This window comes from Oncorhynchus mykiss, chromosome 12, assembly GCF_057628025.1.
Source record: "Oncorhynchus mykiss isolate SJ-2025 chromosome 12, ASM5762802v1, whole genome shotgun sequence".
Classification (NCBI taxonomy): domain Eukaryota; kingdom Metazoa; phylum Chordata; class Actinopteri; order Salmoniformes; family Salmonidae; genus Oncorhynchus; species Oncorhynchus mykiss.
The window spans coordinates 28,753,033-28,779,971 of record NC_143033.1 but is presented as its reverse complement, the minus strand read 5'-3'; the positions used below and the strand labels follow the sequence as shown (position 1 = coordinate 28,779,971).

At 41.3% G+C, this 26,939-nt stretch overlaps 1 protein-coding gene across 6 annotated transcripts; it reads right to left on the bottom strand.

Annotated features, from left to right (window-relative positions):
* Positions 1-606: 606 nt before the first annotated feature.
* On the bottom strand, positions 607-26,939 carry rab6a (RAB6A, member RAS oncogene family). Of its 6 annotated transcripts, none has more exons than XR_016484979.1 (8): positions 26,620-26,929; positions 14,075-14,133; positions 10,554-10,607; positions 9,573-9,678; positions 8,069-8,180; positions 6,967-7,491; positions 2,447-2,513; positions 607-2,232 (listed from the first exon to the last, which is right to left on the bottom strand). XR_016484979.1 is itself a non-coding variant. In XM_021623278.3 (8 exons), the coding sequence occupies exons 1-8, from the start codon at positions 26,687-26,689 to the stop codon at positions 2,168-2,170; spliced, it is 627 nt and encodes a 208-aa protein (XP_021478953.1). In that variant the 5' UTR covers positions 26,690-26,939; the 3' UTR covers positions 607-2,167. The 6 variants fall into 6 exon arrangements, 4 of the variants coding, with proteins under 4 accessions (XP_021478953.1, XP_036793207.1, XP_021478954.1 ...); XR_016484980.1 differs by lacking the exon at positions 9,573-9,678 and adding an exon at positions 9,300-9,405; XM_021623278.3 differs by lacking the exon at positions 9,573-9,678 and adding an exon at positions 9,300-9,405 and having other exon boundaries at positions 7,398-7,491; positions 26,620-26,939.

Sequence of the window (26,939 nt, the reverse complement as noted above, 5' to 3'; positions counted from 1 at the left end):
CCAAGTTTAACACTATCACTCTCCTGTGGATTTTTCTGCTCATGGGCCCCTGGCCAGTCTTTGGAGAGGCTGCCATCTAGTGGCTGTACAGGCTCTCAGCAGGACAGTAAAGGGATGGGCTCCTGTTAGAGACCTAGTTGATTTATGCATGTCTCAACACCATTACCCTTTCAACGTTAGAGGAACCCCAATAAGAAAATGCCAAGTTAAATTCACTGTGATAGCTGGGAGGCTGTAATCACAAACTGATATGAGAGCTGGCAAATGGTGGGCTTGTAGCTTGCTGGTAGGACATTGATGTTGTCAGAAAGTGGATGCAGTGTTGATAGGGAGTGCAGACAGGCAAGATCAGAGTATACATTCTGACTTTACCCAGTAACTTCCCCTTGACATCTAACCATACCTGACAGAAGGTCAATACTCTGTCCTTCACCTGGTCTGAAATGTACAGTACCATACAACACACTACCTCGGTCTGTCCATGTGTCAGACTTCTTAAACATTGCCCCTATTGACCCATATATGCTGTGGGGAAATGATTTAGACTTAAAATATTTTCCACACTAACACCACTAAGTTCACAGGAAATAACCAGACAACTCCCTCTTTCCAGATTGCCTTGTCTAGCATTTATCAATTTATTATTCAACCATCAAAAACAACATTTCAGTTACTAAATGCAGACCTTTCTTAGGGATGTTGATAAGACACTGATGAATTCTAGCAGTGCAAATTATGCGCTTCATTGCACAGAGACGTGGCGGCGCAAAGCAGTTACAGTTTACCTCTAACATCCAGTTAAAACCAGTTCAAAGAAAAAAGGTTACGAACTAAGACTACCAGAAAAAAGTGGACTTTCCTCCAAAAACATACAAACATTGCACTGTTTTTTCTTCAGTTAAATTTGCATTTTGGGGTGGAGTAGAGGGGTAGTGATGTCACCAGAAGAGCTGGGAGACATGTTTGAAAATCAGGTGGTTGACAAAAATACTCTTATTAGCCGTTTAGGGATCATCCCAACAATAATAGTATTAACAATAATACAAATGAAGAAACATGATCTATTAGAAATAAATATTACAAGTCATTATTAAAAATGAACATGTAAAATAATTAAAAGATCAAAACAAAAACAAGCAAAGAAAAGAAATTACTCTAAAGTGTCAATATTATAACAAACCTAACAAAGCTAGGAAAACCCTAAACCATGGAAGCCCTCTACAATTAACACTTTTAAAAGGCATGTCTGCATATATTATGAAGTTGGGTTTGTGTTGAATTTGATACTTGTTTCAATATACAAAAATCTTTTCGTAAACACTACTGTTCTCCAAAGCAATATATTTTCATCTATGATAATAATTGTACTCTTTAGAAAAAAGTAAAGACCTAACCAAGAGATAATAGAAAAATGGCAGCCAAGGTGAAGATAGCCTTCATTCATTTGTGAGGAAAAGTAAGGGACAAATTAAGGACGGTCGTGTAGTGGTAGTGAGACTGCCCTTGTGTTGTATAATGTCACGTCATTGTGGTGGGACTGTGTGTGTGTGTGAGTTCTTGTGGTTTCCCTATAGTGTCGTCATGCCATGTTTCTGTGAAGTGACACTGTATGGCTGCTCTGTGGTGGGACAGGCATTAGAAAGGGAGGTTGTTATGCTCAACTTTCACCCAGTGAGTGATATTGATTGGGGGCTGCTAAACTGTCATAATCCGTTCAGGACCCACTTATGGCAGAAACATTCCACTCAGTATCTATGGGTCTAGGTCCCTCACAGGCTGCCATCATTTGACAACTGTGCAACCAAACATTTCGGTACTACAGAAAAATAGGATACAGTGCTTGATTTTTGGGGGGATTTTGCCAAAGTAGAGTGAAAGATCAACTGAAATAAAATAGCCTTCACATCCATACTGTGCTTGTTAAGCTTAAGGTCATCTCAGTGAGAGAGCGGGTTACCACGACGACAAGAATGATGGACAGGTAGTGTTCTTCTCTTTCAGGCTGGGGAGAAGGAGTCAGGATTCAAGGGGTTCAGACAGAGGGAGAGCAGTCAAGCAGAAAGAAAAGGTACAGTATAGAGAGACATAGGGGGAATGAATAAACCAGGGTGAGAAGGATCAAGAACAAAGCACAGGAGAGAGAGCGAATGAGTGATAAAGAGTTGAGTTAGCAGGAGCAGCCTCCTTCGCTGATGGGCTGTTCTGGGGGCTTCTCCAGCTTTATGTCAATCACTGGGGGAGGAGGGGTTAAGGACCAAGTCAAAGAGCTCAGACAGGAACACATGAAGTCTTTTCAAACACTTCCCATCTTCTCAATATGTTTTAATAGGTTTACAAGCTACCCAATAGGTGGCTGTAAATGTTTACAACCGGTTTCTACTATTGCCACTGAAAAACATGCATAGTCAGTCACACACACACACGTTTCTGTGTAGAGTAAGGATACTGTCTTCTCTGCTCTTGTCCTGTGTGCTCTCCATGCCAGGGAGGGCAGCGGCCACGCGTCGGAACAGCTGCAGGGGAGAGAACAGACCTTGTTTGTCAGAGTCAGAACACTCCAACCTTCCTGCCTTGACACCAGGCCTGCAGCGCTGTGTGCTCTCGTTCTTCTTAGTACGTCGTCATTGGTAGGGCTGACAATTACCATATAACCATGGAACCGGCGGTCATGAATGAAGACTGTCATGAAAATACATTAACTGTAAAAAATGTACTTATTATTTGTGGAATGAACAGCTGACTGAAAACGGGGTGCATGGTTGAGTCCGTTTCTGCTGTAACATGGACTCTACAACGTGGCTCCTTGCTGAAACAAACAAGATGTTGTAAAGTCTAAGGTTGCCTAGGCAACACCCCCCTCCCTGCAGCCTAGGTTGAAGATGAAAAGACAAGAGGATTCTAATACCCCACAATGGGACCAGCTATGCTAGTTGATTTTCTGAAAAGCTTCCACATGGAATGACAACAAAGGTTAGGACGAGTTATCTTCAACCTAGCAGCAGCACATGCAGTCAGGAGTGGAGGAGGAGAAAATGTTTTGTTTTTTTGCTATTCAAGCAGTTATTACGATGACCGCTGTCATTTGTCTGAACAATTAGTCATCCAAAATACCATGACCATCACAACTAGAGGCATTGAATTAAATAAATGTAAATTGGTTTAAGTTGGACAGCAGTAATCATATACATTTCCTCCATCCCATACCTGCTGGAAAGGAGTTTAAGATCATGCAGATCTGATGTATTAAATAGAATCCTTTGATACTCGGAGAAAATCACTTCAAATCAAACTTGGAGTGAGAATTATAAGTTTAAAAAAGATGTACAGTCCAGTGCAAAGGTTTTACGCAGGTGTGAAATAAATGCTGTAAAGTAAGAATGCTTTCAAAAATAGACATGTTAATAGATTAGATGTATCAATTAACAAAATGCAGTGAGTGAACAGAAGAAAAATCTACATCAAATCAATATTTGGTGTGACCACTCTTTGCCTTAAACAGCATCAACTCTAAATACATTTGCGCAGTCTTTGAAGGAACTCAGCAGGTAGGTTGGCCCAAACATCTTGGGAGAACTAACCACAGTTCTTCTGTGGATTTAGGCAGCCTCAGGTGCTTCTCTCTCGTCATGTAATCCCCAGGGATGAAAACTGCCGAGGGCCCAAAAAGGTGACACTTTTTTTTGTTGCACTGAAACATGCAAAAATCCCTGCTAGTGGGAAATGCAGGTTTTAACTAATTAAACAAAGAATATGATCTATATGATCAGTCTCTGTGTGTAAAATAAAAAGTGGTTAATGTGAACCTAATTCACAGCAAAAAAATGTAAAGAAAGCAATCCAATGTAATTTGTTGCTTAGACTTGACACTCAAGTCTTGAGAAAAAAAAACACTAATATTGCAGTTAGCCATGACAGCCTTTATAATAGAACGCTCGTGACCACACACAAATATTGCACTTGGGAAAAAACATCTTAAAAGTAGAAGATAGAACAACAACAAACAGTCATTCTATTTATGCTCTATTATAGTGGCCACTATAGGCATCGATTAAGTGCACAAGGCTACGTGTGCAAAAATAACTTTCACGGAGTTAAGTATAGTCACCCCCCACAAACACACACACGTTACTTTCAACAAAGTTCAACAAAGCCAATATCTTTGGGCTACACTGCACACTATAACATGTGTCCACAGGCAGAAAGTGTACACTGTTCTACCATGTGCCAACTAAAGTGAGAAAGAGGGAAAGTGTGTGGTGTCCTTTCGCCTCTAGTGGCATCCAGCTTAAGCCAGGCCCAGCTCCAGCTACACTTGATCCCTGAATCCACTTGTTTAACTTTTTATGGCTGGGGGGCAGTATTGAGTAGCTTGGATGAACAAGGTGCCTAAAGTAAACGGCCTGCTCCTCAGTCTCAGTTTCTAATATATGCATTTTATTATTAGCATTGGATAGACAACACTCTAAAGTTTTTAAAACTGTTTGAATGATGTCTGTGAGTATAACAGAACTCATTAAGGCAGGCAAAACCCTGAGTTGAAATCAAAACAGGAAGTCAGAAATCTGAGCTTGTATGTATTCAGAGTCCCCAATGAAATCCCATTGAGATATGACTGATGTTACACTGTCTAGGGGTTCCACAAGATGTCAACCATCAATAGAAATCATAATGAGGCTTCTATGTTGTTGTGGGAGTGAATGAGAGCAGAATATATCAGATGTCCATCAAGCAGCCATTTTGTGATAGTGCTTTTTCCTCATGGTAGTCACTTGTGTTCCATTGCTCACGAAGACAAGAAGGAATACTCCGGTTGGAACTTTATTGAAGCTATTTGTTAAAACATCCTAATGATTGATTCTGTACATAGTTTGAAATGTTTCTTCGACCGGTAATATCACCTTTTGAAGTTTTTGTCCGATATAACGCTGACCAGAATTAGCGTTTGGATATGTATACCAGACGCGCTAACAAAAGAAGGTATTTGCACATAAATAACGGACATTTTCGAACAAAACAAACATTTGTGGACCTGTGATTCCTGGAGTGCTTTCTGATGTAGATCAAAGGGAATATTTATCATGTAATTTCTTGTTTATGTTGACGCCATCTTTGCGGCTGTGGTGTTTTTACTTTTGTTTTTGGAACTAGTGAATCTAACGCGCCAATGTAAACTCAGATTTTTTTATATAAATATGAACTTTATCAAACAAAACATGCATGTATTGTGTAACATGAAGTCCTATGAGTGTCATCTGATGAAGATAATTCAAGGTTAGCGATTAATTAGATCTTTATTTCTGGATTTTGTGAATGCTATATTTTACTGGAAAATGGCTGTGCTTATTGTGGTTTGGTGGAGACCTAACAATCGTTTGTAGTATTTCGCTGAAAAGCCTATTTGAAATCGGATACTTGTGGGATTAACAACGAGAACAGCTTTAAAATTATATAAGACGATAAGACATAAGAAGATATGTTTAAGGAATTGTAATTATGAGATTTCGGTGGTTTGAATTTGGCGCCCTCTATTTTCACTGGTAGTCGTCATATCGATCCCGGTATCGGGATTGCAGCCATTACAGGTTAACAAACAACGCCTCGTTTTCACCTAATTCTCTCATTCTGAAAATGACACATACTGTAGATGGAAAACATTACTTAACTAGCTAACGAACTAACCACTATCTGTTAACATTTCACACAGATTGTCAGGGTCCAGTAAGCGACTAACGCGTTATAACTTGAGGAACGGCAAGGAGTCGAATACCAGTTAATACAATAGCGAATTGGTTAGGTTACTAATGTTAGCTCATCTGATGTTTGTTAGCTAACGTTACAACGTTAGCTGTTTGACTTTATAAGCAAGATCATTTTCACAACATTAACTCAATTATTTGATCAGATAAATTGGCTAATGTTGGTCAACATTTCTGGCTAGCTAACAGAGAATTCGATCCAGCTAGCAAGATATTTAACAATGCTAATACTTGTTCCCCCCTCACCTCAAACTTTCCAAATGCCAGTAGTTTTTGGTTACAGCTTATGAAGTACGCATCATCACCTTCTCACCCCCGTCTCCGTGGTCAGACTTCTTACCTAATGTTACCTCTTCGTTACCGTTCAGGGGAGGCGCTGCTGTAACTGACAAGCTGACTTTCCAGAGGCACGCTGATGCTGTAACTGACAAGCTGATATTCCAGAGGCCCGCTGATGCTGTAACTGACAAGCTGACATTCCAGAGGGCGCTGATGCTGTAACTGACAAGCTGACATTCCAGAGGGCGCTGATGCTGTAACTGACAAGCTGACATTCCAGAGCGCGCTGATGCTGTAACAGACATTCCAGAGCGCGCTGATGCTGTAACTAGCACATTGTCTCTTCTTCCTTCAGTCACGTGCTGCGCTGCATTCTGTTATGTAAATGATCAGATGCCTCCCTGAGGGTATTGCATGATGGATAAGTATCTGCCTGTACTTCTCAGCATTGAGGAGACCATTAATTTTGACCAAATCCCCAACTCCATTTGCAGAAATGCAGCCCCAAACTTGCAAGGAACCGCCACCATGCTTCACTGTTGCCTGCAGACACTCATTCGTGTACCGCTCTCTAGCCATTTCACAAAAAAACTGCCTTCTGCTACACACCAAATATGAATTTGATTTAATTTATTTTGTTCCTTCATTTTGCATTTAGTTAAATCTAATCTATTAACATGTCTATTTTTAAACATTCTTAACTTACAGCATTTTTTCACACCTGCCTAAAACTTTTGCACAGTACTGTATATCCCAGACCGGAGGCCAAAGTGGATGGTCTGTGCCCGGGGGAACATTCTGGTCTTTAGATATTATGGCCAACATGGGATGGATGGGCAAGAGTTCTGAAAATAATCCAAGGACCCCATTTAGTGTAAAGCAAGCCAGATTTAAGAGTGTGAGCACTGCACACACGCATGCTGTGCTCTACCTGTTTGACATTGTAGCCCGTCTTTGCACTTGTTTCAATAAACAGAACATTCAGCTCTTTGGCTCTCTGTTCCCCTTCCTCTGTGGTTATCTGTCTGAATATGTCCCACGACAACAGACACACATGAACGAGAAAACAAAAGGAAAAGACAATGTGAAGATCGTGAAGGATGGACATGCCGTGTTTCCTCCCGCTACCGCTGCGGCAGCCTCTGCTCCGTCTAAAAGTGCCCACACAGCCAGACTTTCTAAAACACCAGCTTAGCTCCAGGTTCAATACACCACATATGATTCTAATTAAAGGCTCAGCATTATTGTTTCAATTGACCCCAAACCTCTGACTGTGATGAGTGACCTTTTCAAGGGTGAGCCGAGGCAGCAGCAGTGGCAGCATGGACGGAGAGAACGATTCAGCCACACACATACACTCACCTGCTTGACGTTGTATCCTGCTTTAGCACTAGTCTCAATAAACATTACATTTAACTCTTTGGCCTTCCTCTCACCCTCTTCAATAGCAACTTGCCTGTGGTAGATAAGAGGGTTAAACATGCAGAACAGATCATTCGAAAACACAGCCGGACAGCATCAATCACAAAAAAAAATGGGAATAGTACAAAGAAGTTGTTTAAAGGCATAAAAGCATTGAGGGTTATAGTGACAAACCATGTGTTAAAATAAAAAAGGTCCGTTTCATTATCACAATTGTTTGAACACACAAATGGATAAGACTCAAGGGTGAATCTCAATCTGTTGAATCTCTGAATAATGAAACTAATTCTAGGCCATGCTGAGCTCCAAAAGCCATCTGTGTGTGGACTGTTCAACCCCAGCCAGATCTGTCTCTAGAGAGCCTGTACCAAGTGACGAGGCTAATAAGTCCCTGCTTAGCTGTCTCTAGAGGGCAGTGTTTCTCTCGCTTAACACAGGAGGCCCTAAAGGTCTGACAGGAACTCACTGTGGCGCCAGTCTTAATCATTCTACAGTAACAATTAGTCGATTCATTAGTATGCTCTAATGGAGAGCCCTCCAGGACCTTGTCTGATGAGAACTGAAGAACTCTACAGGCTTACTGACATCACCCTTTAGTTATCATGTCACACCTTTTGTCTGCAAGGTCAGTCTTGTTTCCCACCAACATGATGATGACATCACTTCCTCTCTCCGTTCTGACATCATCAATCCATTTTGTGGTTTGCTGGAAAGAGTTGACGTCTGATACAAGAGGGAGGGAGATCAATGTTAATCTCCAAGTTGTGACAAGTACTGAATTATGGCAAGGAGCAGAAGGACAGAAAGACAGTGTAAATATAGAGACAGTGACAACAAATAAGAACATATCATTAAACTACGTAAATCCATCTCCCATTTCCTATCCATCTAGGATTCTCTTATTATTTAGCCATATCCTTGTATTCTACCTTCCTGTCTGTCTATCTTCTCATCTGTCCAGCTAGATGTGGTGTTTGTTTTTCTGAAGAGACAGACTTCCTCTTCCAGTTAAATAGCCCTGCTGCAGCGCCATGTCTCCTTATACAGTATCTGCCCCTAACGGTCCTCAAACACACATGGTAGGAGAGACGTGAAAAAGGAGACATCTCTGAACATTACATTGAAAGGCTGCAATATGTTAATTTCATAATGGGCAAAATAGGCCTCTGAAGCAACATCAAAGTTGCCAATACCAATTATTTGAATTAAACCAATAAGACACTTCATTCTTTTGTACGAGTGTGACAACAGAACTAGCAAGTAATTGGAGGCAATAATGGGGGAAAAAACAGACATTAAGAAAGATAGCATAGAGAAATCAAGATAAAAAGGATAGTAAAGAAGTGATAGGTTGCTCTGTTGGGGAAAACAAGATAAATCTGCCATCCATGTATTCATGACCACAAATCTAAGAAACCACTAGACTATGGATTAAGTCAATGGTTCTTTAGTATTACAGATTTCACCAACTGATATTGTAGCCTAATTGGGTTTGCATGTAGTATGCTACCGAATGCTTTGCGCTCCTAGTATCAATAAACAGATTAGAATAATCTTTTTATATTTATTACAGAAACAGAAGCTTTCAGACAACAAAAAATGCAAAAAGCTAACATAAAAAAATGACGGACTTGTTCAAGTGGACTCACATACAAAAAGAGTGGGAGGGAAAACATCTACAAACAAGAAAAGGGGACAAAAAGGAGGAAAGATATCTGGAAGGATAAAGAGGGAAAACAGAAAAAAAGAAGAGGGACTTGAGCCAGCGGTGAAAAATGAGGACATCTTTTGTTTTGGTCAGCATCGTTCCATCACTTTTCCATCAATAGGGGCCGCACTCACTTGTGATGTCATAGACTACCACAGCCACGGTGGAATCTCGTATGTAGCTAGGGATCAGACTCCGGAAGCGCTCCTGGCCGGCTGTGTCCCAAAGCTGCAGTCTCACCTGAGCAGCACGTTAGCACCAGCACACAGGGAGAGAAGGAGAAGGGGAGAGATGGCGGAGAGGAAGAGGTGGTGGTAAGAGAGGGGAGAACTGGACGAGGGTTGAGGAGGGGTGGGGAGGGGCACGCACGCACGTCGAGTGGGCGGGGCGCGGAGGCGAGTACCTACTTGTGATGTCGTATACTACGACAGCTGCGGCAGAGTCTCTGATGTAACTGGGGATGAGGCTACGGAAACGCTCCTGCCCAGCCGTATCCCACAACTGCAACCTGATCTGTTGCGGATGGGAGGGGAAATAAAAGAAAAGGAAAAGGAAAAAGAAAGGATGAAAAGAAAGAGAGAAAACGAGTGCAGAAACAAAGGAAAACATGAGGTAAGAAACCATAAAGAGTAAGGAAATAAAACAAAACCTAATCAACTCATGAGAGAAAAAAAGAGGGAGAGGGCTGCATGCAGGGAGTGTGTGACCATAGGAGGAGTGGTGAGGGCCAAGGGAATCATGGGTACTAGGCCTCATTTCTGAAATGTTCTTCCCTCGTTCAAACTTGATGTTTAATTTTAACATGAGAATGAAGAGAATATGAGCAGATGGGAAAAAGGGAAGAAAATAATGAGTGTCTGGAGAAGAAAGCTAGCAGGAAGGAAGACGCAAGGTAAGCGCCAATCCCAGGCCAGGCCGGCCCTCTGGCTTCTTTAAGGTGCTAGTGTGTGCACTGTCTGGTGTGTGTGTGTGTGTGCGCGCGCACACTGTCTGGTGTGTGTGTGTGCACTGTCTGGTGTGTGTGTGTGTGTGCGCGCGTGAACCTGGGCCAGGATAAGACACTGTTAGAGCAGACAGAATCAGGTCACAGGATACCCAGTATCATCAAAGTCCCAGAAACCACCAGTGGCAAGGACTCAGGGACCTGTGTGATTGGGTGGGGGGGTGTGCGTGCGTGCCAGTTGAATGGGTACATTTTTTAATTTCAATGAAACTGGATTGAAGGGAGACATTTTTCAAAATCACCGTAATGAAATTTAACATTATTCAGTCAAATCACAATGCCACAGTCATGACTAACAGACTAATTCCTCTCATAATCAATATATTATGACAAAATCAGCATGCTACCACTCAATGGAATTTAAAAAGGAGAAAATAAAACTTACTGTTCGGTCTTCGAGGTACATGGTTTTAGACAAAAAATCTATTCCTATTGTGGCCTGGAAATGTGAAAGAACAAAGAGAATGAGACAGAACATTCTAACAATTATGATGGTAGATTGATAAGGAAAGGCTTGAGTACTGTACTTAAACTAAACTGAAGGAACAAACCTATTGCCCATGCACCTAAAAAAAAGTTAAGTAACTGGTTCCACAGCTTTTTAAGTTTACTCAAATTTTCAATCAAAATAAAAAAAAGTGTTAGCTGAATCGAACATATATAGGTGGCCCAAAATTAGCTCCAACTTAAAAAATAAATTAAAAAAAATAATAATAATTAAGTATGCAAAAATTTAGTCTGATTTAAATTGTGGGTTTGCTCAACTTGTCTCATGTTCATTCAACTACAAATTATTATTATTTGGGCATCTTCACTAAACAAGATTGCGGAACTAGTTACACAATGTGCTTTTGACATAGTAGAAAAAAATTGTAGCCTTACATTTGACAGACATGATTACATTGTGCATATTCAACTATACAGTAATTATTATTCAACATGTCCTGATTTGAACTCACAATCTCTTGTAGAGGTTGGCTGATTAATTAGGGCCGATTTCAAGTTTTCATAACAATCGGTAATCGGAATTTTTGGACACCGATTATGGCCGATTACATTGCACTCCACGGGAAGACCGCGGCAGGCTGATCACCTGTTACGCGAGTGCAGAAAGGAGCCAAGGTCAGTTGCTAGCTAGCCTTAAACTTATAAAAAACAATCAATCAATCTTAACATAATTACTAGTTAACTACACATGGTTGATGATATTACTAGTTTATCTAGCTTGTCCTGCGTGGCATATAATCGATGCGGTGCCTGTTAATTTATCATCGAATCACAGCCTACTTCGCCAAACGGGTGATGATTTAACAAGCGCATTCACAAAAAAAGCACGGTCGTTGCACCAATGTGTACCTAACCATAAACATCAATGCCTTTCTTAAAATCAATACTCAAGTATAGATTTTTAAACCTGCATATTTAGTTAATATTGCCTGTATAACATGAATTTCTTTTAACTAGGGAAATTGTGTCACTTCTCTTGCATTCTGTGAAAGCAGTGTCATGGGTATATGCAGCAGTTTGGGCTGCCTGGCTCGATGCGAACTGTGTGAAGACCATTTCATCCTAACAAAGACCGTAATTAATTTGCCAGAACTGTACATAATTATGACATAACATTGAAGGTTGTGCAACGTAACAGCAATATTTAGACTTAGGGATGCCACCTATTAGATAAAATACAGAACGGTTTCATATTTCACTGAAAGAATAAACGTTTTGTTTTCTAAATGATAGGTTAATAATATGGTTGTATTTCTGTGCATTTCTGTGTGTTTATTATATTAGAATATAGTCTGATTTGATAGAGCAGTCTGACTGAGCGGTGGTAGGCAGCAGGCTCGTAAGCATTCATTCAAACAGCACTTTCTTGCATTTGCCAGCAGCTCTTTGCTGTGCTTCAAGAATTGCGCTGTTTATGACTTCAAGCCTATCAACTCCAGAGATTAGGCTGGCAATACTAAAGTGCCTACACGAACATCCAATAGTCAAAGGTGTATGAAATACAAATGGTAGAGAGAAATAGTCCAATAAATTCCTATAATAACTACAACCTAGTACCTGGGAATATGGAAGACTCATGTTAAAAACAAAACAGCAGCTTTCATATGTTCTGAGCAAGGAACTTAAAATGTTAGCTTTTTTTACATGGAGAAGAAAGTAAAAGTGCAATATTTGCCAACACTTTGTTTTTGCATCATTTAAACCAAATTGAACAGGTTTCATTATTTGAGGCTAAATTGCTTTTGATGTATTATATTAAATAAAAAAGTGTTAATTCAGTATTGTTGTGATTGTCACTATTACAAATGTATATATAAAAAAAATCTGCCGATTAAAATCGGTATCGGCGTTGAAAAATCATAAAATCGGTCGACCTCTAATCTCTGGCTCACGGCGTACCAATCTTCCAGTTATGCCAGCATGTGTGTGTCAATGACTGATTTCACATGTATTGCTACACTTTGCAATTCAAAGTAAATCTCGGCTCTGTTAAAAGTACACTCAAGTAAAACCATTTTATTTATTAGCCGGCTACCACCCGGTTACTCAACCCTGCACCTTAGAGGCTGCTGCCCGATGTACATAGACATGGAATTACTGGTCACTAATAAATGTTTATATACTGTTTTACTCATTTCACATGTACAGTGGCAATAAAAAGTATGTGAACCCTTAGGAATTACCTGGATTTCTGCATAAATTGGTCATCAAATTTGATCTGATCTTCATCTAAGTCACAACAATAGACAAACCGTGTGCTTAAACTAATAACAAATTGTATTTTTCAGAAGTTGGGTGATGCAACAGGACAATGACCCAAAACACAGAAGTAAATCAACAGAATGGCTTCAACAGAAGAAAATACACCTTCTGGAGTGGCCCAGTCAGAGTCCTGACCTCAACCCGATTGAGATGCTGTGGCATGACCTCAACAGAGCAGTTCACACCAGATATCCCAAGAATATTGCTGAACTGAAACAGTTCTGTAAAGAGGAATGGTCTAAAATTCCTCCTGACCGTGGTACAGGTCTGATCCGCAACTACAGAAAACATTTGGTTGAGTTTATTGCTGCCAAAGGAGGGTCAGCTAGTTATTAAATCCAAGGGTTCACATACTTTCTCCACCCTACACTGTGAATGCTTACACGGTGTGTTCAATAAAGACATGAAAACTTATAAATGTTTTTGTGTTATTAGTTTAAGCAGACCGTCTACTGTTGTGACCTAGATGAAGATCAGATCAAATTTTATGACCAATATATGCAGAAATCCAGGTATTTCTTGCCACTGCATTCTAGTCAATACCACTGACATTGCTCGTCTTTAATATGCATATATTTCTTAATTCCATTCTTTTACTTTTAAAATTTGTGTGTATTGTTGTGAATTGTTAGACACTACTGCACTTTTGGAGCTAGGAACACAAGCATTTCGATTCACCCGCAATATCATCAGCTAAATATGTGTATGCGACCAATAAAATTGGATAATTTCTAGTAGAATTAAGATATGAGACAAGTTGAGCAAACACATTTTAAGAATTTGCCTGTTTTCTTAAGTTGGAGCCAAGTTTGGGTCAACTAAACATGTTAAATTCATGTAACACTAGCCGAAATGTTACTTATTTTTAAAGGCTGTGGAACCAGTTAGTTAATAATATATTAGTTTAAATTGTATTTATTTTTTTACAGCGTAGTCAAGCGCAGCACTACCACACCGGATTCAAATGGCTAATCATAAAGACTGACTAGCTGAATCAATTGTGTTTGTCTGGAGCAAAAGCCTGCACACTCTGTAGTAGGACCAGGACTAGGGTTAGGCATTGAGACCAATGATGTAATAAACCTAGCCCTAACTATCATATCCAGATTCAACTCTGTATGTGTGGTCTAGCCTCACCTGGTAGGTGTTGTCGAAGCTGTCGTACATGAACCTGGTAATCAATGATGTCTTCCCCACTGAAAAACAAGACAGGCTCATGTTATGACCAACATATTTATAACCCCATTAATCTGTTTAATAAAACATGTACTATAGTCTTGAAGGGCAAGTAACACACCAGTAAGGCTGGCAGATAATACTGACAAAACAGACACTGACAAGTCTCATTTCACATAGCCAACAAAGAAATAGAATGAATCATTCCATTTCTATGAACTAACATGTTCCAGCCTGATTTGATGCATCAAATCTCCAGCAACTCCTTAGTCAATTTGCAGGCCACAGCTCAGCACAACTGTATGACTTGATTCCACCAATCAACCATCAAGAGGCCTGGAGTAAGAGTCCAGGAGGAGCTGTCAGTCTGTATGCTCACCATAAGAAACCCAACACCACAATATAGACTGCAAATCAACAAGGGATTTCTGAGTGAAAAAACAGCAAAAATGACATAAGAAAATCATAAAACGTTTTTTGTATAGACTTGGAAAAAACCCTCTAAGGAATGCTGGGAGAATGCTGGGCTGGCGGTGCCGGCCCAGACCTGGCCCTCTGACACCAACACTCCTTCGCCCTGCACTGGCATGTGACAACACTAAGGGAAATTAAAGGGGGATTAAAAAAACAGGGAAGAGGCAGAGGAAAAGCAAGAAGAATGGACAGCATTTTGTTTCATTGCGCCAGTCTACCACATTGTGGAATGCACAAGTATTCATTTCCAGTACAACCTCCCTCTCCCTACTCCTTTCTACCGCTTCCATGTATGTCTCACCCGGCCACTATCATATTACTGCTGTGTCACTGTTGAACCTGGCTGGGTAGCCTCAAGTCATGTATCCTGAGCAGAGCTCTCAAAAACACAGCCTCGGGAGCAGTGTCCAGAATCACAGTGCACACAGCAATCTGTACCATCAATATACCACTACACTAAACTAGAGGTGGACCGATTAATCCAATTTTTATTTTTTTAAATACCTTTAACTATGCAAGTCAGTTAAGAACTTATTATTTTCAATGACGGTCTAGGAACGGTGGGTTAACTGCCTCGTTCAGGGGCAGAACGACAGATTTTCACCTTGTCAGCTCGGGGGATCCAATCTTGCAACCTTACAGTTAACTAGTCCAACGCAATAACAACCTCCTCTCTCGTTGCACTCCACAAGGAGACTGCCGGTTAGCGCGAGAGCAGTAAGCCAAGGTAAGGTGCTAGCTAGCATTAAACTTATCTTATAAAAAACAATCATAATCACTTGTTATCATCAACCATGTGTAGTTATTACAAGATATTATCTAGCGTGTCCTATAATCTAACTGAGCATACAAGCATCTAAGTATCTGACTGAACGGTGGTAGGCAGAAGCAGGCGCATAAACATTCATTCAAACAGCACTTTTGTGTGTTTTGCTAGCAGCTCTTCGTTGTGTGTCAAGCATTGCGCTGTTTATGACTTCAATCCTATCAACTCCCGAGATGAGGCTGGTGTAACCGAAGTAAAATGGCTAGCTAGTTAGCATGCGCTAATAGCGTTTCAAACATCACTCGCTCAGCCTTGGGGTGGTTGTTTCCCCTTGCTCTGCATGGGTAACGCTGCTTCGATGGTAGCCGTTGTCGTTGTGTTGCTGGTTCGAGCCCAGGGAGGAGCGAGGAGAGGGACGGAAGCTATACTGTTACACTGGCAATACTAAAGTGCCTATCAATAGTCAAAGGTTAATGAAATACAAATGGTATAGAAGGAAATAGTCCTATAATTCCTATAATAACTACAACCTAAAACTTCTTACCTGGGAATATTGAAGACTCATGTTAAAAGGAACCACCAGCTTTCATATGTTCTGAGCAAGGAACTGAAACGTTAGCTTTCTTACATAGCACATATTGCACTTTTACTTTCTTCTCCAACACTTTGTTTTTGCATTATTTAAACCAAATTGAACACGTTTCATTATTTACTTGAGGTTAAATTGATTTTATTGATGTATTATATTAAGTTAAAATAAGTGTTCATTCAGTATTGTTGTAATTGTCATTATTACAAATAAATAAATTAAATAAAATAAATAGGCCGATTAATCGGTATCGGCTTTATTGGCCCCCCAATAAATCGGTATTGGCGTTGAAAAAACATAATTAGTGTACACTAAACAATATTGGAACGAATGTGTGCAGGATTTGAGCACGAGGGACAGGCAGTAGTCTATATTTTGCTACATTTAATAGGCCTACTAGCTAGGGGAGGTGGCTCAGCCTGACCTTTTGGTCCTGTCATTCATTCAAATACAAAATTCTTCTCTGCAATGCATTCCTCAGTCAATTTAGAGTATGCCTAATCTCTATGTCTATTGGTTATCAGGAAGATAATCAGGCAATCAAATAACAAATACAGACAAAGCTGAAGAAGAGGTCAGCCTGCCCATTGTGTGACCTCTAAAATACACCTAGGTCAATATGTGTGGCTATGGCCAGGGTGGGAAATTAACGTTTTGGTCCACCAGCAACTGTGGCAGGTAGATACGTTTACACACACACACAAAAACAAAAAAAAACATCCTCCCACTGTCAACTGCGTTAATTTTCAGCAAACTTGTGTAAATATTTGTATGAACATAACAAGATTCAACAACAGACAAACTGAATAAGTCCCACAGACATGTGACTAACAAATGGAATAGTGTGTACCTAAAACAAGGGGGGGTCAAAATCAAAAGTCAATATCTGGTGACCACCAGCTGCATTTAGTACTGCAGTGCATCTCCTCATGGACTGCATCAGATTAGCCAGTTCTTGCTGTGAGATGTTATCCCACTCTTCCACCAAGGCACCTGCAAGTTCCAGGACATTTCTAGGGGGGGGGCCTAGCTCTAGATCAAACAGGTCCCAGACCTGGCCATGGCAGAACACAGACATTCCTGTCTTGCAGGAAATCACGCACAGAACGAGCAGTATGGATGGTGGCATTGTCATATGCTGGAGGGTCATGTCAGGATGAGCCTGCAGGAAGGGCACCACATGGAGGAGGATGTCTTCCCTGTAACGCACAGCATTGAGATTGCCTGCAATAACAACAAGCTCAGTCGAATGATGCTGTGACACACCGCCCCAGACCATGACGGACCCTCCACCTCCATCCCACTCCAGAGTACAGGCCTCAGTGTAAAGCTCAATCCTTTGACGATAAACAAAGCCGACCATCACCCCTAGTGAGACAAAAAACGCGACTCGTCAGTGAAGAGCACGTTTTGCCAGTCCTGTCCGGTCCAGCGACGATGGGTTTGTGCCCATAGGCGTCGTTGTTGCCGGTGATGTCTGGCGAGGACATGCTTTACAACAGGCCTACAAGCCCTCAGTCCAGCCTCTCTCAGCCAATTGCGGACAGTCTGAGCACTGATGGAGGGATTTGGTGTTCCAGGTGTAACTCGGGCAGTTGTTGCTGCAATCCTGTACCTGTCCTGCAGGTGTGATGTTCGGATATACCGATCCTGTGCAGGTGTTGTTACGCGGTCTGCCACTGCAAGGACGATCAGCTGTCTGTCCCGTCTCGCTGTAGCGCTGTCTTAGGCATCTCACAGTATGGACATTGCAATTTATTGCCCTGGCCACATCTGCAGTCCTCATGCATCCTTGCAGCATGCCTAAGGCACATTCACGTAGATGAGCAGAGACATTGAGTATCTTTCTTTGTGTTTTTCAGAGTCAGTAGAAAGGCCTCTTTAGTGTTCTAATATTTCATAACTGTGACTTTAAAATTGCCTACCGTCTGTAAGCGGTTAGTGTCTTAACGATCGTTCCACAGGTGCATGTTCATTAATTGTTTATGGTTCATTGAAAAAGCATGGGAAACAGTGTTTAAACCCTTTACAATGAAGATCTGTGAAGATATGGATTTTTACGATTCATCTTTGAAAGACAGGGTCCTGAAAAAGGGAAGTTTATTTTTTTGCTGAGTTTACATATAGTTGAAGTTGGAAGTTTACATACACTTTAGCCAAATACATTTAAACTCTGTTTCACAATTCATGACATTTAATCCTAGTAAAATGCCCTGTTGTAGGTCAGTTAGGATCACCACTTTCTTTTAAGAATGTGAAATGTCAGAATAATAGTAGAGATTTATTTCAGCTTTTATTTCTTTCATCACATTCCCAGTGGGTCAAACGTTTACATGCACTCAATTAGTATTTGGTAGCATTGCCTTTAAATTGTTTAACTTGGGTCAAATGTGTTGGGTAGCCTTCCACAAGCTCCCACAATATGTTGGGTGAATTTTGGCCCATTCCTCCTGACAGAGCTGGTGTAAATGAGTCAGGTCTGTAGGCCTCCTTGCTCGCACACACTTTTTCAGATCTGCCCACAAATGTTCTATATGAGGTCAGGGCTTTGTGATGGGCACTCCAATACCTTGACTGTTGTCCTTAAGCCATTTTGCCACAACTTTGGAAGTATGCTTGGGGTCATTGTCCATTTGGAAGACCCATTTGTGACCAAGATTGAACTTCCTGACTGATGTCTTGAGATGTTGCTTCAATATATCCACATAATGTTCCTTCCTCATGAAGCCATCTATTTTGTGAAGTGCACCAGTGCCTCCTCCAGCAAAGTACCGCCACAACATGATGCTGCCACCTTTGTACTTCACAGTTGGGATGGTGTTCTTCGGCTTGCAAGCCTCCCCCCTTTTCCCCCAGTTATATTTTTGTTTCATCCGACCAGAGGACTTTTCTCCAAAAAGTTTCTGCAAACCGTAGTCTGTCTTTTTTAATGGAGCTTTTTTGAGCAGTGGTTTTTTCCTCATCAAATCTACACACAATAACAAAAGCAAAGGTTTTGAAATTCTTGCAAATGTATTAAAAATAAGAAACAAAATTACCTTATTTACATCATTATTCAGACCTTTTGCTATGAGCCTCGAAATTGAGTTCAGGGTCTTCCTGTTTCCATCCTTGAGATGTTCCTGCAACTTGGAGTCTGTGGTAAAATTCTATTGATTGGACATGATTTGGAAAGGCACACACACTTATATAAAAAGGTCCCACAGTTGACAGTGTATGTCAGAGCAAAAGCCATGAGGTCGAAGGAATTCTCCGTAGAGCTCAGAGATAGGCTTGTGTCGAGGCACAGATCTGCAGCATTGAAGGTCCAAGAACAGTGGCCTCCATCATTCTTAAATGGAAAAAGTTTGGTACCACCAAGATTTCCTAGAGCTAGCAACCTGGCCAAACTTCGCAATCAGAGAAGGGCCTTGGTCAGGGAGGTGATCAAGAACCCAAAGTGGTCACTCTGGAGGTCTGTCAGAGTTCCTATGTGAAGATCGGACAAACTTCCAGAAAGACAACCATCTCTGAAACAAGATTCTCTGGTCTAATGAAACCAAGATTGAACTCATTGGCCTGAATGCCAAGCGTCACACCTGGAGGAAACCTGGCACCATCCCTACAGTGAGGCATGGTGGTGGCAGAATCATGCTGTGGGGATGTTTTTCAGCAGCAGGGACACTAGTCAGGATCAAGGGAAAGATGAAAAGAGCGAAGTAGAGAGAGATCCTTGATGAAAATCTGCTCCAGAGCGCTCAGGACCTGACTGGGGCAATGGTTCACCTTCCAACAGGATAACAACGCTAAGCACACAGCCAAAACGACGCAGGAGTGGCTTTGGAACAAGCCTCTGAATGACCTTGAGTGGCCCAGCCAGAGCCTGGACTTGAACCGATCTAACATCTCTGGAGACACCTGAAAATAGCTTTGCAGCGACGCTTCCCCATCCAACCTGACAGAGATTGAGAGGATGTGCAGAGAAGACTGGGAGAAACTTCCCAAATACAGATGTGCCAAGCTTGTAGCGTCATACCCAAGACTCAACGCTGTAAATCGCTGCTAATAGTGCTTCAACAAAGTACTGAGTAAAGGGTCTGAATACTTATGTAAATGTGACATTTCCTTCTTTCCTCTTCACCACCCCCCAAAAAAGTGTTTGCTTTGTCATTATGGGGTAGTGTGTGTAGATTGAGGGGCAAAAAAAAAGATTTTATACCATTTTAGAATAAGGCTGTAACGTAACAAAATGTGGAAAATGACGAGGGGTCTGAATACTTTGAATGCAGTGTATAGTGTAGCAAATGGTCATCTAAACTGGTGTGAAATATATTTTCCATTACCAAAAAGATTTACATTTCAGCTGGTGTACAAAATCAAAAGTAAGAGGCAAAAACAAAAACGGGAAGCATAGAAATAAAACAGATCTACCGCTTCTTACTTGCTTTCAAATGAGAATGATAGATCTAGAACTCACATTGCTATGTGAATTTGGTCAAGTCTCCCAAAAAGATAGATATCTATCTATAGCAACTTCAACAATGATAGCCCCTTGAATCATTCAGAGAAGATGACGGTTTTGGCTGGGAAGACGTCTTTACTGTCGTGTAAAAATGGGTACAGAAAAAAAGCTGACCCACTAGGAAGGTGCAACTGACACTTCAGCGTGAGAACGACACTTATCAAGAGAGCTAGTTCCACCCATTCCCCATCTCTATAGCGAGCCCTTCATCTGGCCCACTGAATGTTGTTAACCTCAGCCCAAAGAGAGGATACGAGAGCAAAGGGAGGGTGGAAGACAAATGACACAGAAAGGAATGTGTAAAGAAAAAAAAAGTGTGAGTTGGCCTCAATTCTCAGCTTTAAAGCTCCCCTTTCTCTCACACCTGTTTTCATTATTAATATGCTCTGCTGGCAATCTATGTACCTCAGTGTGTGGGTGAGTGTCTGTGCCCTCCCTCTTTTTAAAACAGGTCAAATATCTTCCTTAGAAGACCGATCCTAAAACTCACATATCCTCTTCTCCCAAACCAGCAGGTTCACCCCTCCTCCCATTTCCCTCATGGTAAGACATCTCGCTCTCCTCTCTCCTCCTCCCCCAGCCGGACACAAGTCTCCTGTCAGCTCTATTCCCCCTATACCCGTTCCCACTCCTATTGTTCTGTAGTCAGTGCCAGGGGGCAGACAAAGGCGGTCTGCATTTGGGAAAGTTCAAAAGAATGTTTAATGAGCCAAAATGCAGAGGCCCACCACTTCCTAAATACAAAATTGTATTTGGTCTTTCATTGAATTAATAAACACAAGAGTTGTTTGTTAACACATTTTTACTTACCAGGTAAGTTGTCTAAAAAGTGGGAACACTTTACAGCAACAACCTGGGAAAGAGTTGCCGGGGCGATGATAGTTGAAGCTGGGGATGATTAGGTGGCCAGGGTAATATGATGGCCATCTTGGGAATCAGCCAAGACACCAGGGTAAACACTCCCTCCCTACTCTTATCAGGACCTCGATTTAACATCTCATAATTATTGGGAAGGGTAGGCCTAACTTGGTAGGGTCTGGGTTTAGGGTCAGGCCATCCTCTCAAACATGTCATTACATTAATAAGACTTAATTGTGAGAAAAAAAACTGGAAAGTAAAGCAGAGGAGGCTGGTGGGAGGAGCTATCGGAGGATGGGCTCACTGTAACGGCATAAATGGAATAGTACCAAACAAGAAATTGAAACAAAGTGCCTGACCCTGTTCCACTGAGTCTTCCCACCTGCCTCCTCCGATGCAAAGTCACTTCAAAATCTATACTCAGCTTAATGGGAATCTGTGGATATATTGTGTGTGAGTTTCCCAGCGGTGAGGGATTTATACTGACCAGGCCTATGTGTGCACATGAAAAGGCAGTAGATAGTTTGTCACCCTGATCCAGTGTCAATCTCTCACGCCAGTGCGGAAATCCACATTTACATAAATGTCTGTGGGTGAGGTCAGTAGGGGCAGGACAATATCAGTATCTCCATACCCGTTAGTATCATCATTAACTTCTTTAGCACCGGTTCTAGTTGCATGCATTCAAAATGAGTAGCTTTTCTTTTGCAAAATAACTATGAATTAACTAACTTATTTTGAAATAATTGTCAACATAAAACATCAAATTAAGGTGTGGGACATTCACTGTAATACAAAGAACAATGGCAGGTGTATTTCGCTCCAGTAGCTGGCATATTCTGTCCGTTCATAATTCACCTGGGGCGGCAGGGTAGCGGGTGGTTAGAGCGTTGGACTAGTAACTGGAAGGTTGCAAGTTCAAACCCCCGAGCTGACAAGGTACAAATCTGTCGTTCTGCCCCTGAACAGGATAAATTAACCCACTGTTCCTAGGCCGTCATTGAAAATAAGAATTTGTTCTTAACTGACTTGCCTAGTTAAAATACATGTGGGAACATACTGGCTCTCAGAACCCGACAACAGAAAGAGTTGGCCAATACTATCCGAGAGACTGTTTGGGAGGAAATTACCTCAGCCCTCGAATTGCAATTAAAAACTACTTAACCCCTTGCACTGCTCACTTCTAAAGTGGATACAGTGCATTCAGACCACTCGACTTTTCTCACATTGTTACATTACAGAATGATTCTAAAATTGGATTCATTTCTTGCAAAAATATTTTTTTTTTTTTAAAACACATTTACAGTTTTTACATCTGGTTTCCTCCAGATGTGATGCTTGGCATTCAGGTCAATGAGTTCAATCTTGGTTTCATCAGACCTCAGAATCTTGTTTCTCATGGTCTGAGAGTCTTTAGGTGGCTATTGGCAAACTAAGCGGGCTGTGATATTAATTTTACTGAGGAGTGGCTTCCATCTGGCCACTACCATAAAGACCTGATTGATGGAGCGCTGCAGATATGGTTGTCCTTCCGGAAGGTTCCCCCATCTCTATAGAGGAACTCTGGAGCTCTGTCAGAGTGACCATCGGGTTCTTGGTCACCTTCCTGGCCTGGCGGACAACTTGAGGAAGTGTCTTGGTGGTTCCAAACGTCTTCCATTTAAGAATGATAGTGGCCTCTATGTTCTTGGGGACCTTCAATGGTGCAGATTTTATTTTAAAGAATAAATACAATTGATTCGATTTTTATTTGATTTGAAGGCTGATGCTCCCGCCTGAGAAACTCGCTCCACCCTCCAGTCAAACCAGCTCCACTCACATAATCTGATCCACGCACAATCTCGCTGTGATACTGCCCTCAGCACAAGACAATGAGGAGAACATCCCCTCAATTGGGTAAAAGGAACACATTATTATTGCTGAGCATTGGATTTCATTATTATATTGCCTATGTTCAAAGACATTTAGACAATGACTCCACGCAAACTAAAGAGGTACGGACAAAATAAAGTGCATGATGACAAACCGAAAACAGGTTTAGAAATTTTTGCAAAAAAAACTGAAATATCTTATTTACATAAGTATTCAGACCCTTTGCTATGAGACTCAAAATTGAGATCAGGTGCATTCTGTTTACATTGATCATCCTACAACTTGATTGGAGCCACATGTGGTAAACTCAATTCATTGGACATGATTTGGAAAGGCACACACACACACACATATATATATATATAATGTTCCACAGTTGACAGTGCATGTCAGAGCAAAAACCAAGCAATTGGGTCGAAGGAATTGTCCATAGAGCTCCGAGACAGGATTGTGTCAGAGGCACAGATCTGGGGAATTGTACCAACAATTTTTATTTTATTTTAAATTCAGCAGCATAGAAGGTCCCCAAGAACACAGTGGCCTCCATCATTCTTAAAAATGGAAGAAGTTGAAACCATCAAGACTCTTCCTAGAGCTGGTTGACGGGCAAACTGAGCAATTGGGGCCTTGGTCTGGGAGGTGACCTAGAACCCGATGGTCACTCACAGAGCTCCACAGTTCCTCTGCAGCACTCCACCAATCAGGCCTTTATGGTAGTGGCCAGACAGAAGCCACACCTCAGTAAAAGGCATGACAGCCCTCTTAGAGTTTGCCAAAAGGCACCTAAAGACTCTCAGACCATGAAAAACAAGATTCTCTGGTCTGATGAAACCAAAATTGAACTCTTTGGCCTGAATGCCAAGCGTCACGTCTGGAAGAAACCTGGCACCATTCCTACGGTGAAGCATGGTGGTAGCAGCATCAAGCTGTGGGGATGTTTTTCAGCGGCAGGGATCAGGATCGAGGGAAAGATGAACAGAGCAAAGTAGAGAGATCCTTGATGAAAACCTATTCCGTGGCACTCAGAACCTCAGACTGGGGGCAAAGGCTCACCTTCAAAACAGCTGTGCAGCGATGCTCCCCATCCAACCTGACAGAGCTTGAGAGGATCTGCAGAGAAGACTGGGAGAAACTCCCCAAAGACAGGTGTGCCAAGCTTGTAGTGTCATACCCAAAAGACTTGAGGCTGTAATCGCTGCCAAAGGTGCTTCAACAAAGTACTGAGTAAAGGGTCTGAATATTTATGTAAATGTGATATTTCAGTTTTTATATTGTAATACATTCGCAAAAATTGTCATTATGGGGTATTGTGTATAGATGAGGGGGAAAAAATTGAATACATTTTATAATAGGACTGTAACATTACAAAATATGGAAAATATGGAACAAGTTAAGGGGTTTGAATACTTTCGGAATGCACTGTATTGAAGTGCCATACAGACTGAGGTTGCTTTCTTGTGCGGCTACAGCACATTGTATCCCTATGGGCTAAACTGTTGAGGATAGATGGCCAGTCCCATATGGGCTTCCACACAACCCCCCCCCCCCCCCGTCTGTCCGTCCATCCGTCCGTCCGTGTTACCCAGCAACAGCCCCAAAACATCACTGCTCTAGAGGAAATCTGCATGGAGGAATGTGCCAAAATACCAGCAACAGTGTGTGAAAACCTTGTGAAGACTTACAGAAAACATTTGACCTCTGTCATTGCCAACAAAGGGTATAAAACAAAGTATTGAGATAAACTTTTGTTATTGACCAAATACTTATTTTTCACCATAATTTGCAAATAAATTCATTAAAATTCCTACAATGTGATTTTCTGGATTTTTTTTTCTAATTTTGTCTGTCATAGTTGAAGTGTACCTATGATGAAAATTACAGGCCTCTCTCATATTTTTAAGTGGGAGAACTTGCACAATTGGAGGCTGACTAAATACTTTTTTGCCCCACTGTATATTTGAAGTGTAGCATGGGTTCTGGTTCCAATATCTCTACCTGTACATGACCATCTGATCATTTATCACTCCAGTGTTAATCTGCAAAATTGTAATTATTCACCTACCTCCTCATGCCTTTTGCACACATTGTATATAGACTCCCCCTTTGTTTTCTACTGTGTTATTGACTTGTTAATTGTTTACTCCATGTGTAACTGTGTTGTCTGCTCATACTGCTATGCTTTATCTTGGCCAGGTCGCAGTTGCAAATGAGAACTTGTTCTCAACTAGCCTACCTGGTTAAATAAAGGTGAAATTAAAAAATAAAAAATTAATAAAAAAGGAGGGGGATGTTTGTTGCTGACAGTGGTATATAGGATAGCCTACGATGAGAGGAACAGATTGACGTACAGCCCACCTCCATACCAGCCCACCCCCTCAGCAGTGATGTGATCAGGCTGGTCACCCAGGCTTCATTCCAGTCCTTGGTTCTCCCTCAATGCACTTTCATACTGAAAACCACAGGCCTTAAAATCAGGGTGGTTCTGTCTGCAATGTATGTTGTAGGAAAGTTGGGTTTCAGGTATACCGGATCCATCCAGCATATACAATAGCTCAAATTCTCAGAATCAGAGATAGGCAGATTGTTTCATAAGAATGGTGTTGCTTTTTAAAATCACAATTGCCACCACATCATGAGAATAGAGAGCTGTTGAAATGTACAATATGAAGAACCCACAGAGAAAAAGACAGTGCTGGCTGGCTGGCAGGCGCCAATAAATCAACCATATAACGTTGATACTTGGTTTGACATGCAATGAGACGTCTTTCTTGGCACAGAGGCTGTCTTTAGCAAGAGTGACGACTGAGATGGTTAGCACCAGAAACTCTACAGCCGCTCTGAAAACCAAAGACAAATCTGACTGAATAAACACACCAGAGCAAACCCTAGCTATACAATAGCGGCTAGTTATTGTAGTCGTAGTATGTAGCATCTAGCTAGGTTAGTGGTTCATGTATTGATTTATTTTAGCTAACGTTACAAACCGACTGACTAACTAGAAACAATTAGTCTCCCAACAACAGCTTGTTAGTTTAGTTAACTTGCTAGCCTAAATAGCTAGCTTCCTGACCTGTGTCGAAAACATTAGTAAGAATAACTGGCTTACACTGCCAAATAGTTAGCCAACTAACCATAAATTAGTTAGCAATGTAAACATTTGATATCACCGAAAGGTTAAGTTAAATATCAATGATCGGTAATCGTAGCTAGCTATATAACTGAATCGCCATGGTCTCAGTTGTATGACAGTCGGTGGATATCGATTTAAAAAAAAAAAAAGAGACTCGCCCAAGATGAACAGGGCTGGCATTAGCTAGCTAGCCAGCCAGCTAAGTTAGCAAGCTTTTGATCACATAGCTAGCTATTTAGCGAACTCCGTGTTAAAAATTTCTCATTTTCAACCTTGGCCGAACGTTACATCATATAGTTTTCAGTTGTACACTTACCGCTCTGCTCGCCAAGAAAGACTAATTTAAATTTCCTTAGAGGGTTTCCAAAATCTCCTGCCGCGGTCATGACTGCAGTATATTTAGGCAGGCAAAGGCAAGTTGTAGACTGTGGGAGAAACACACTAGGGCCCTTCTTCAGTGAGCTAGCTAAATCGCTAGCTAGCCAGTTCGTTAGCTACCTAGCATTAAGCAATGCTCCTCTAGTGCAGTATATTGGCCAGACTGGCAGTCGGCGAGTTTAATAGGTAATTGGCTAGCTAAACCTCAGCACTCCCCCCAGTGTGTTGTGAGCAACATTAGCGTGAGCAACAATAGTG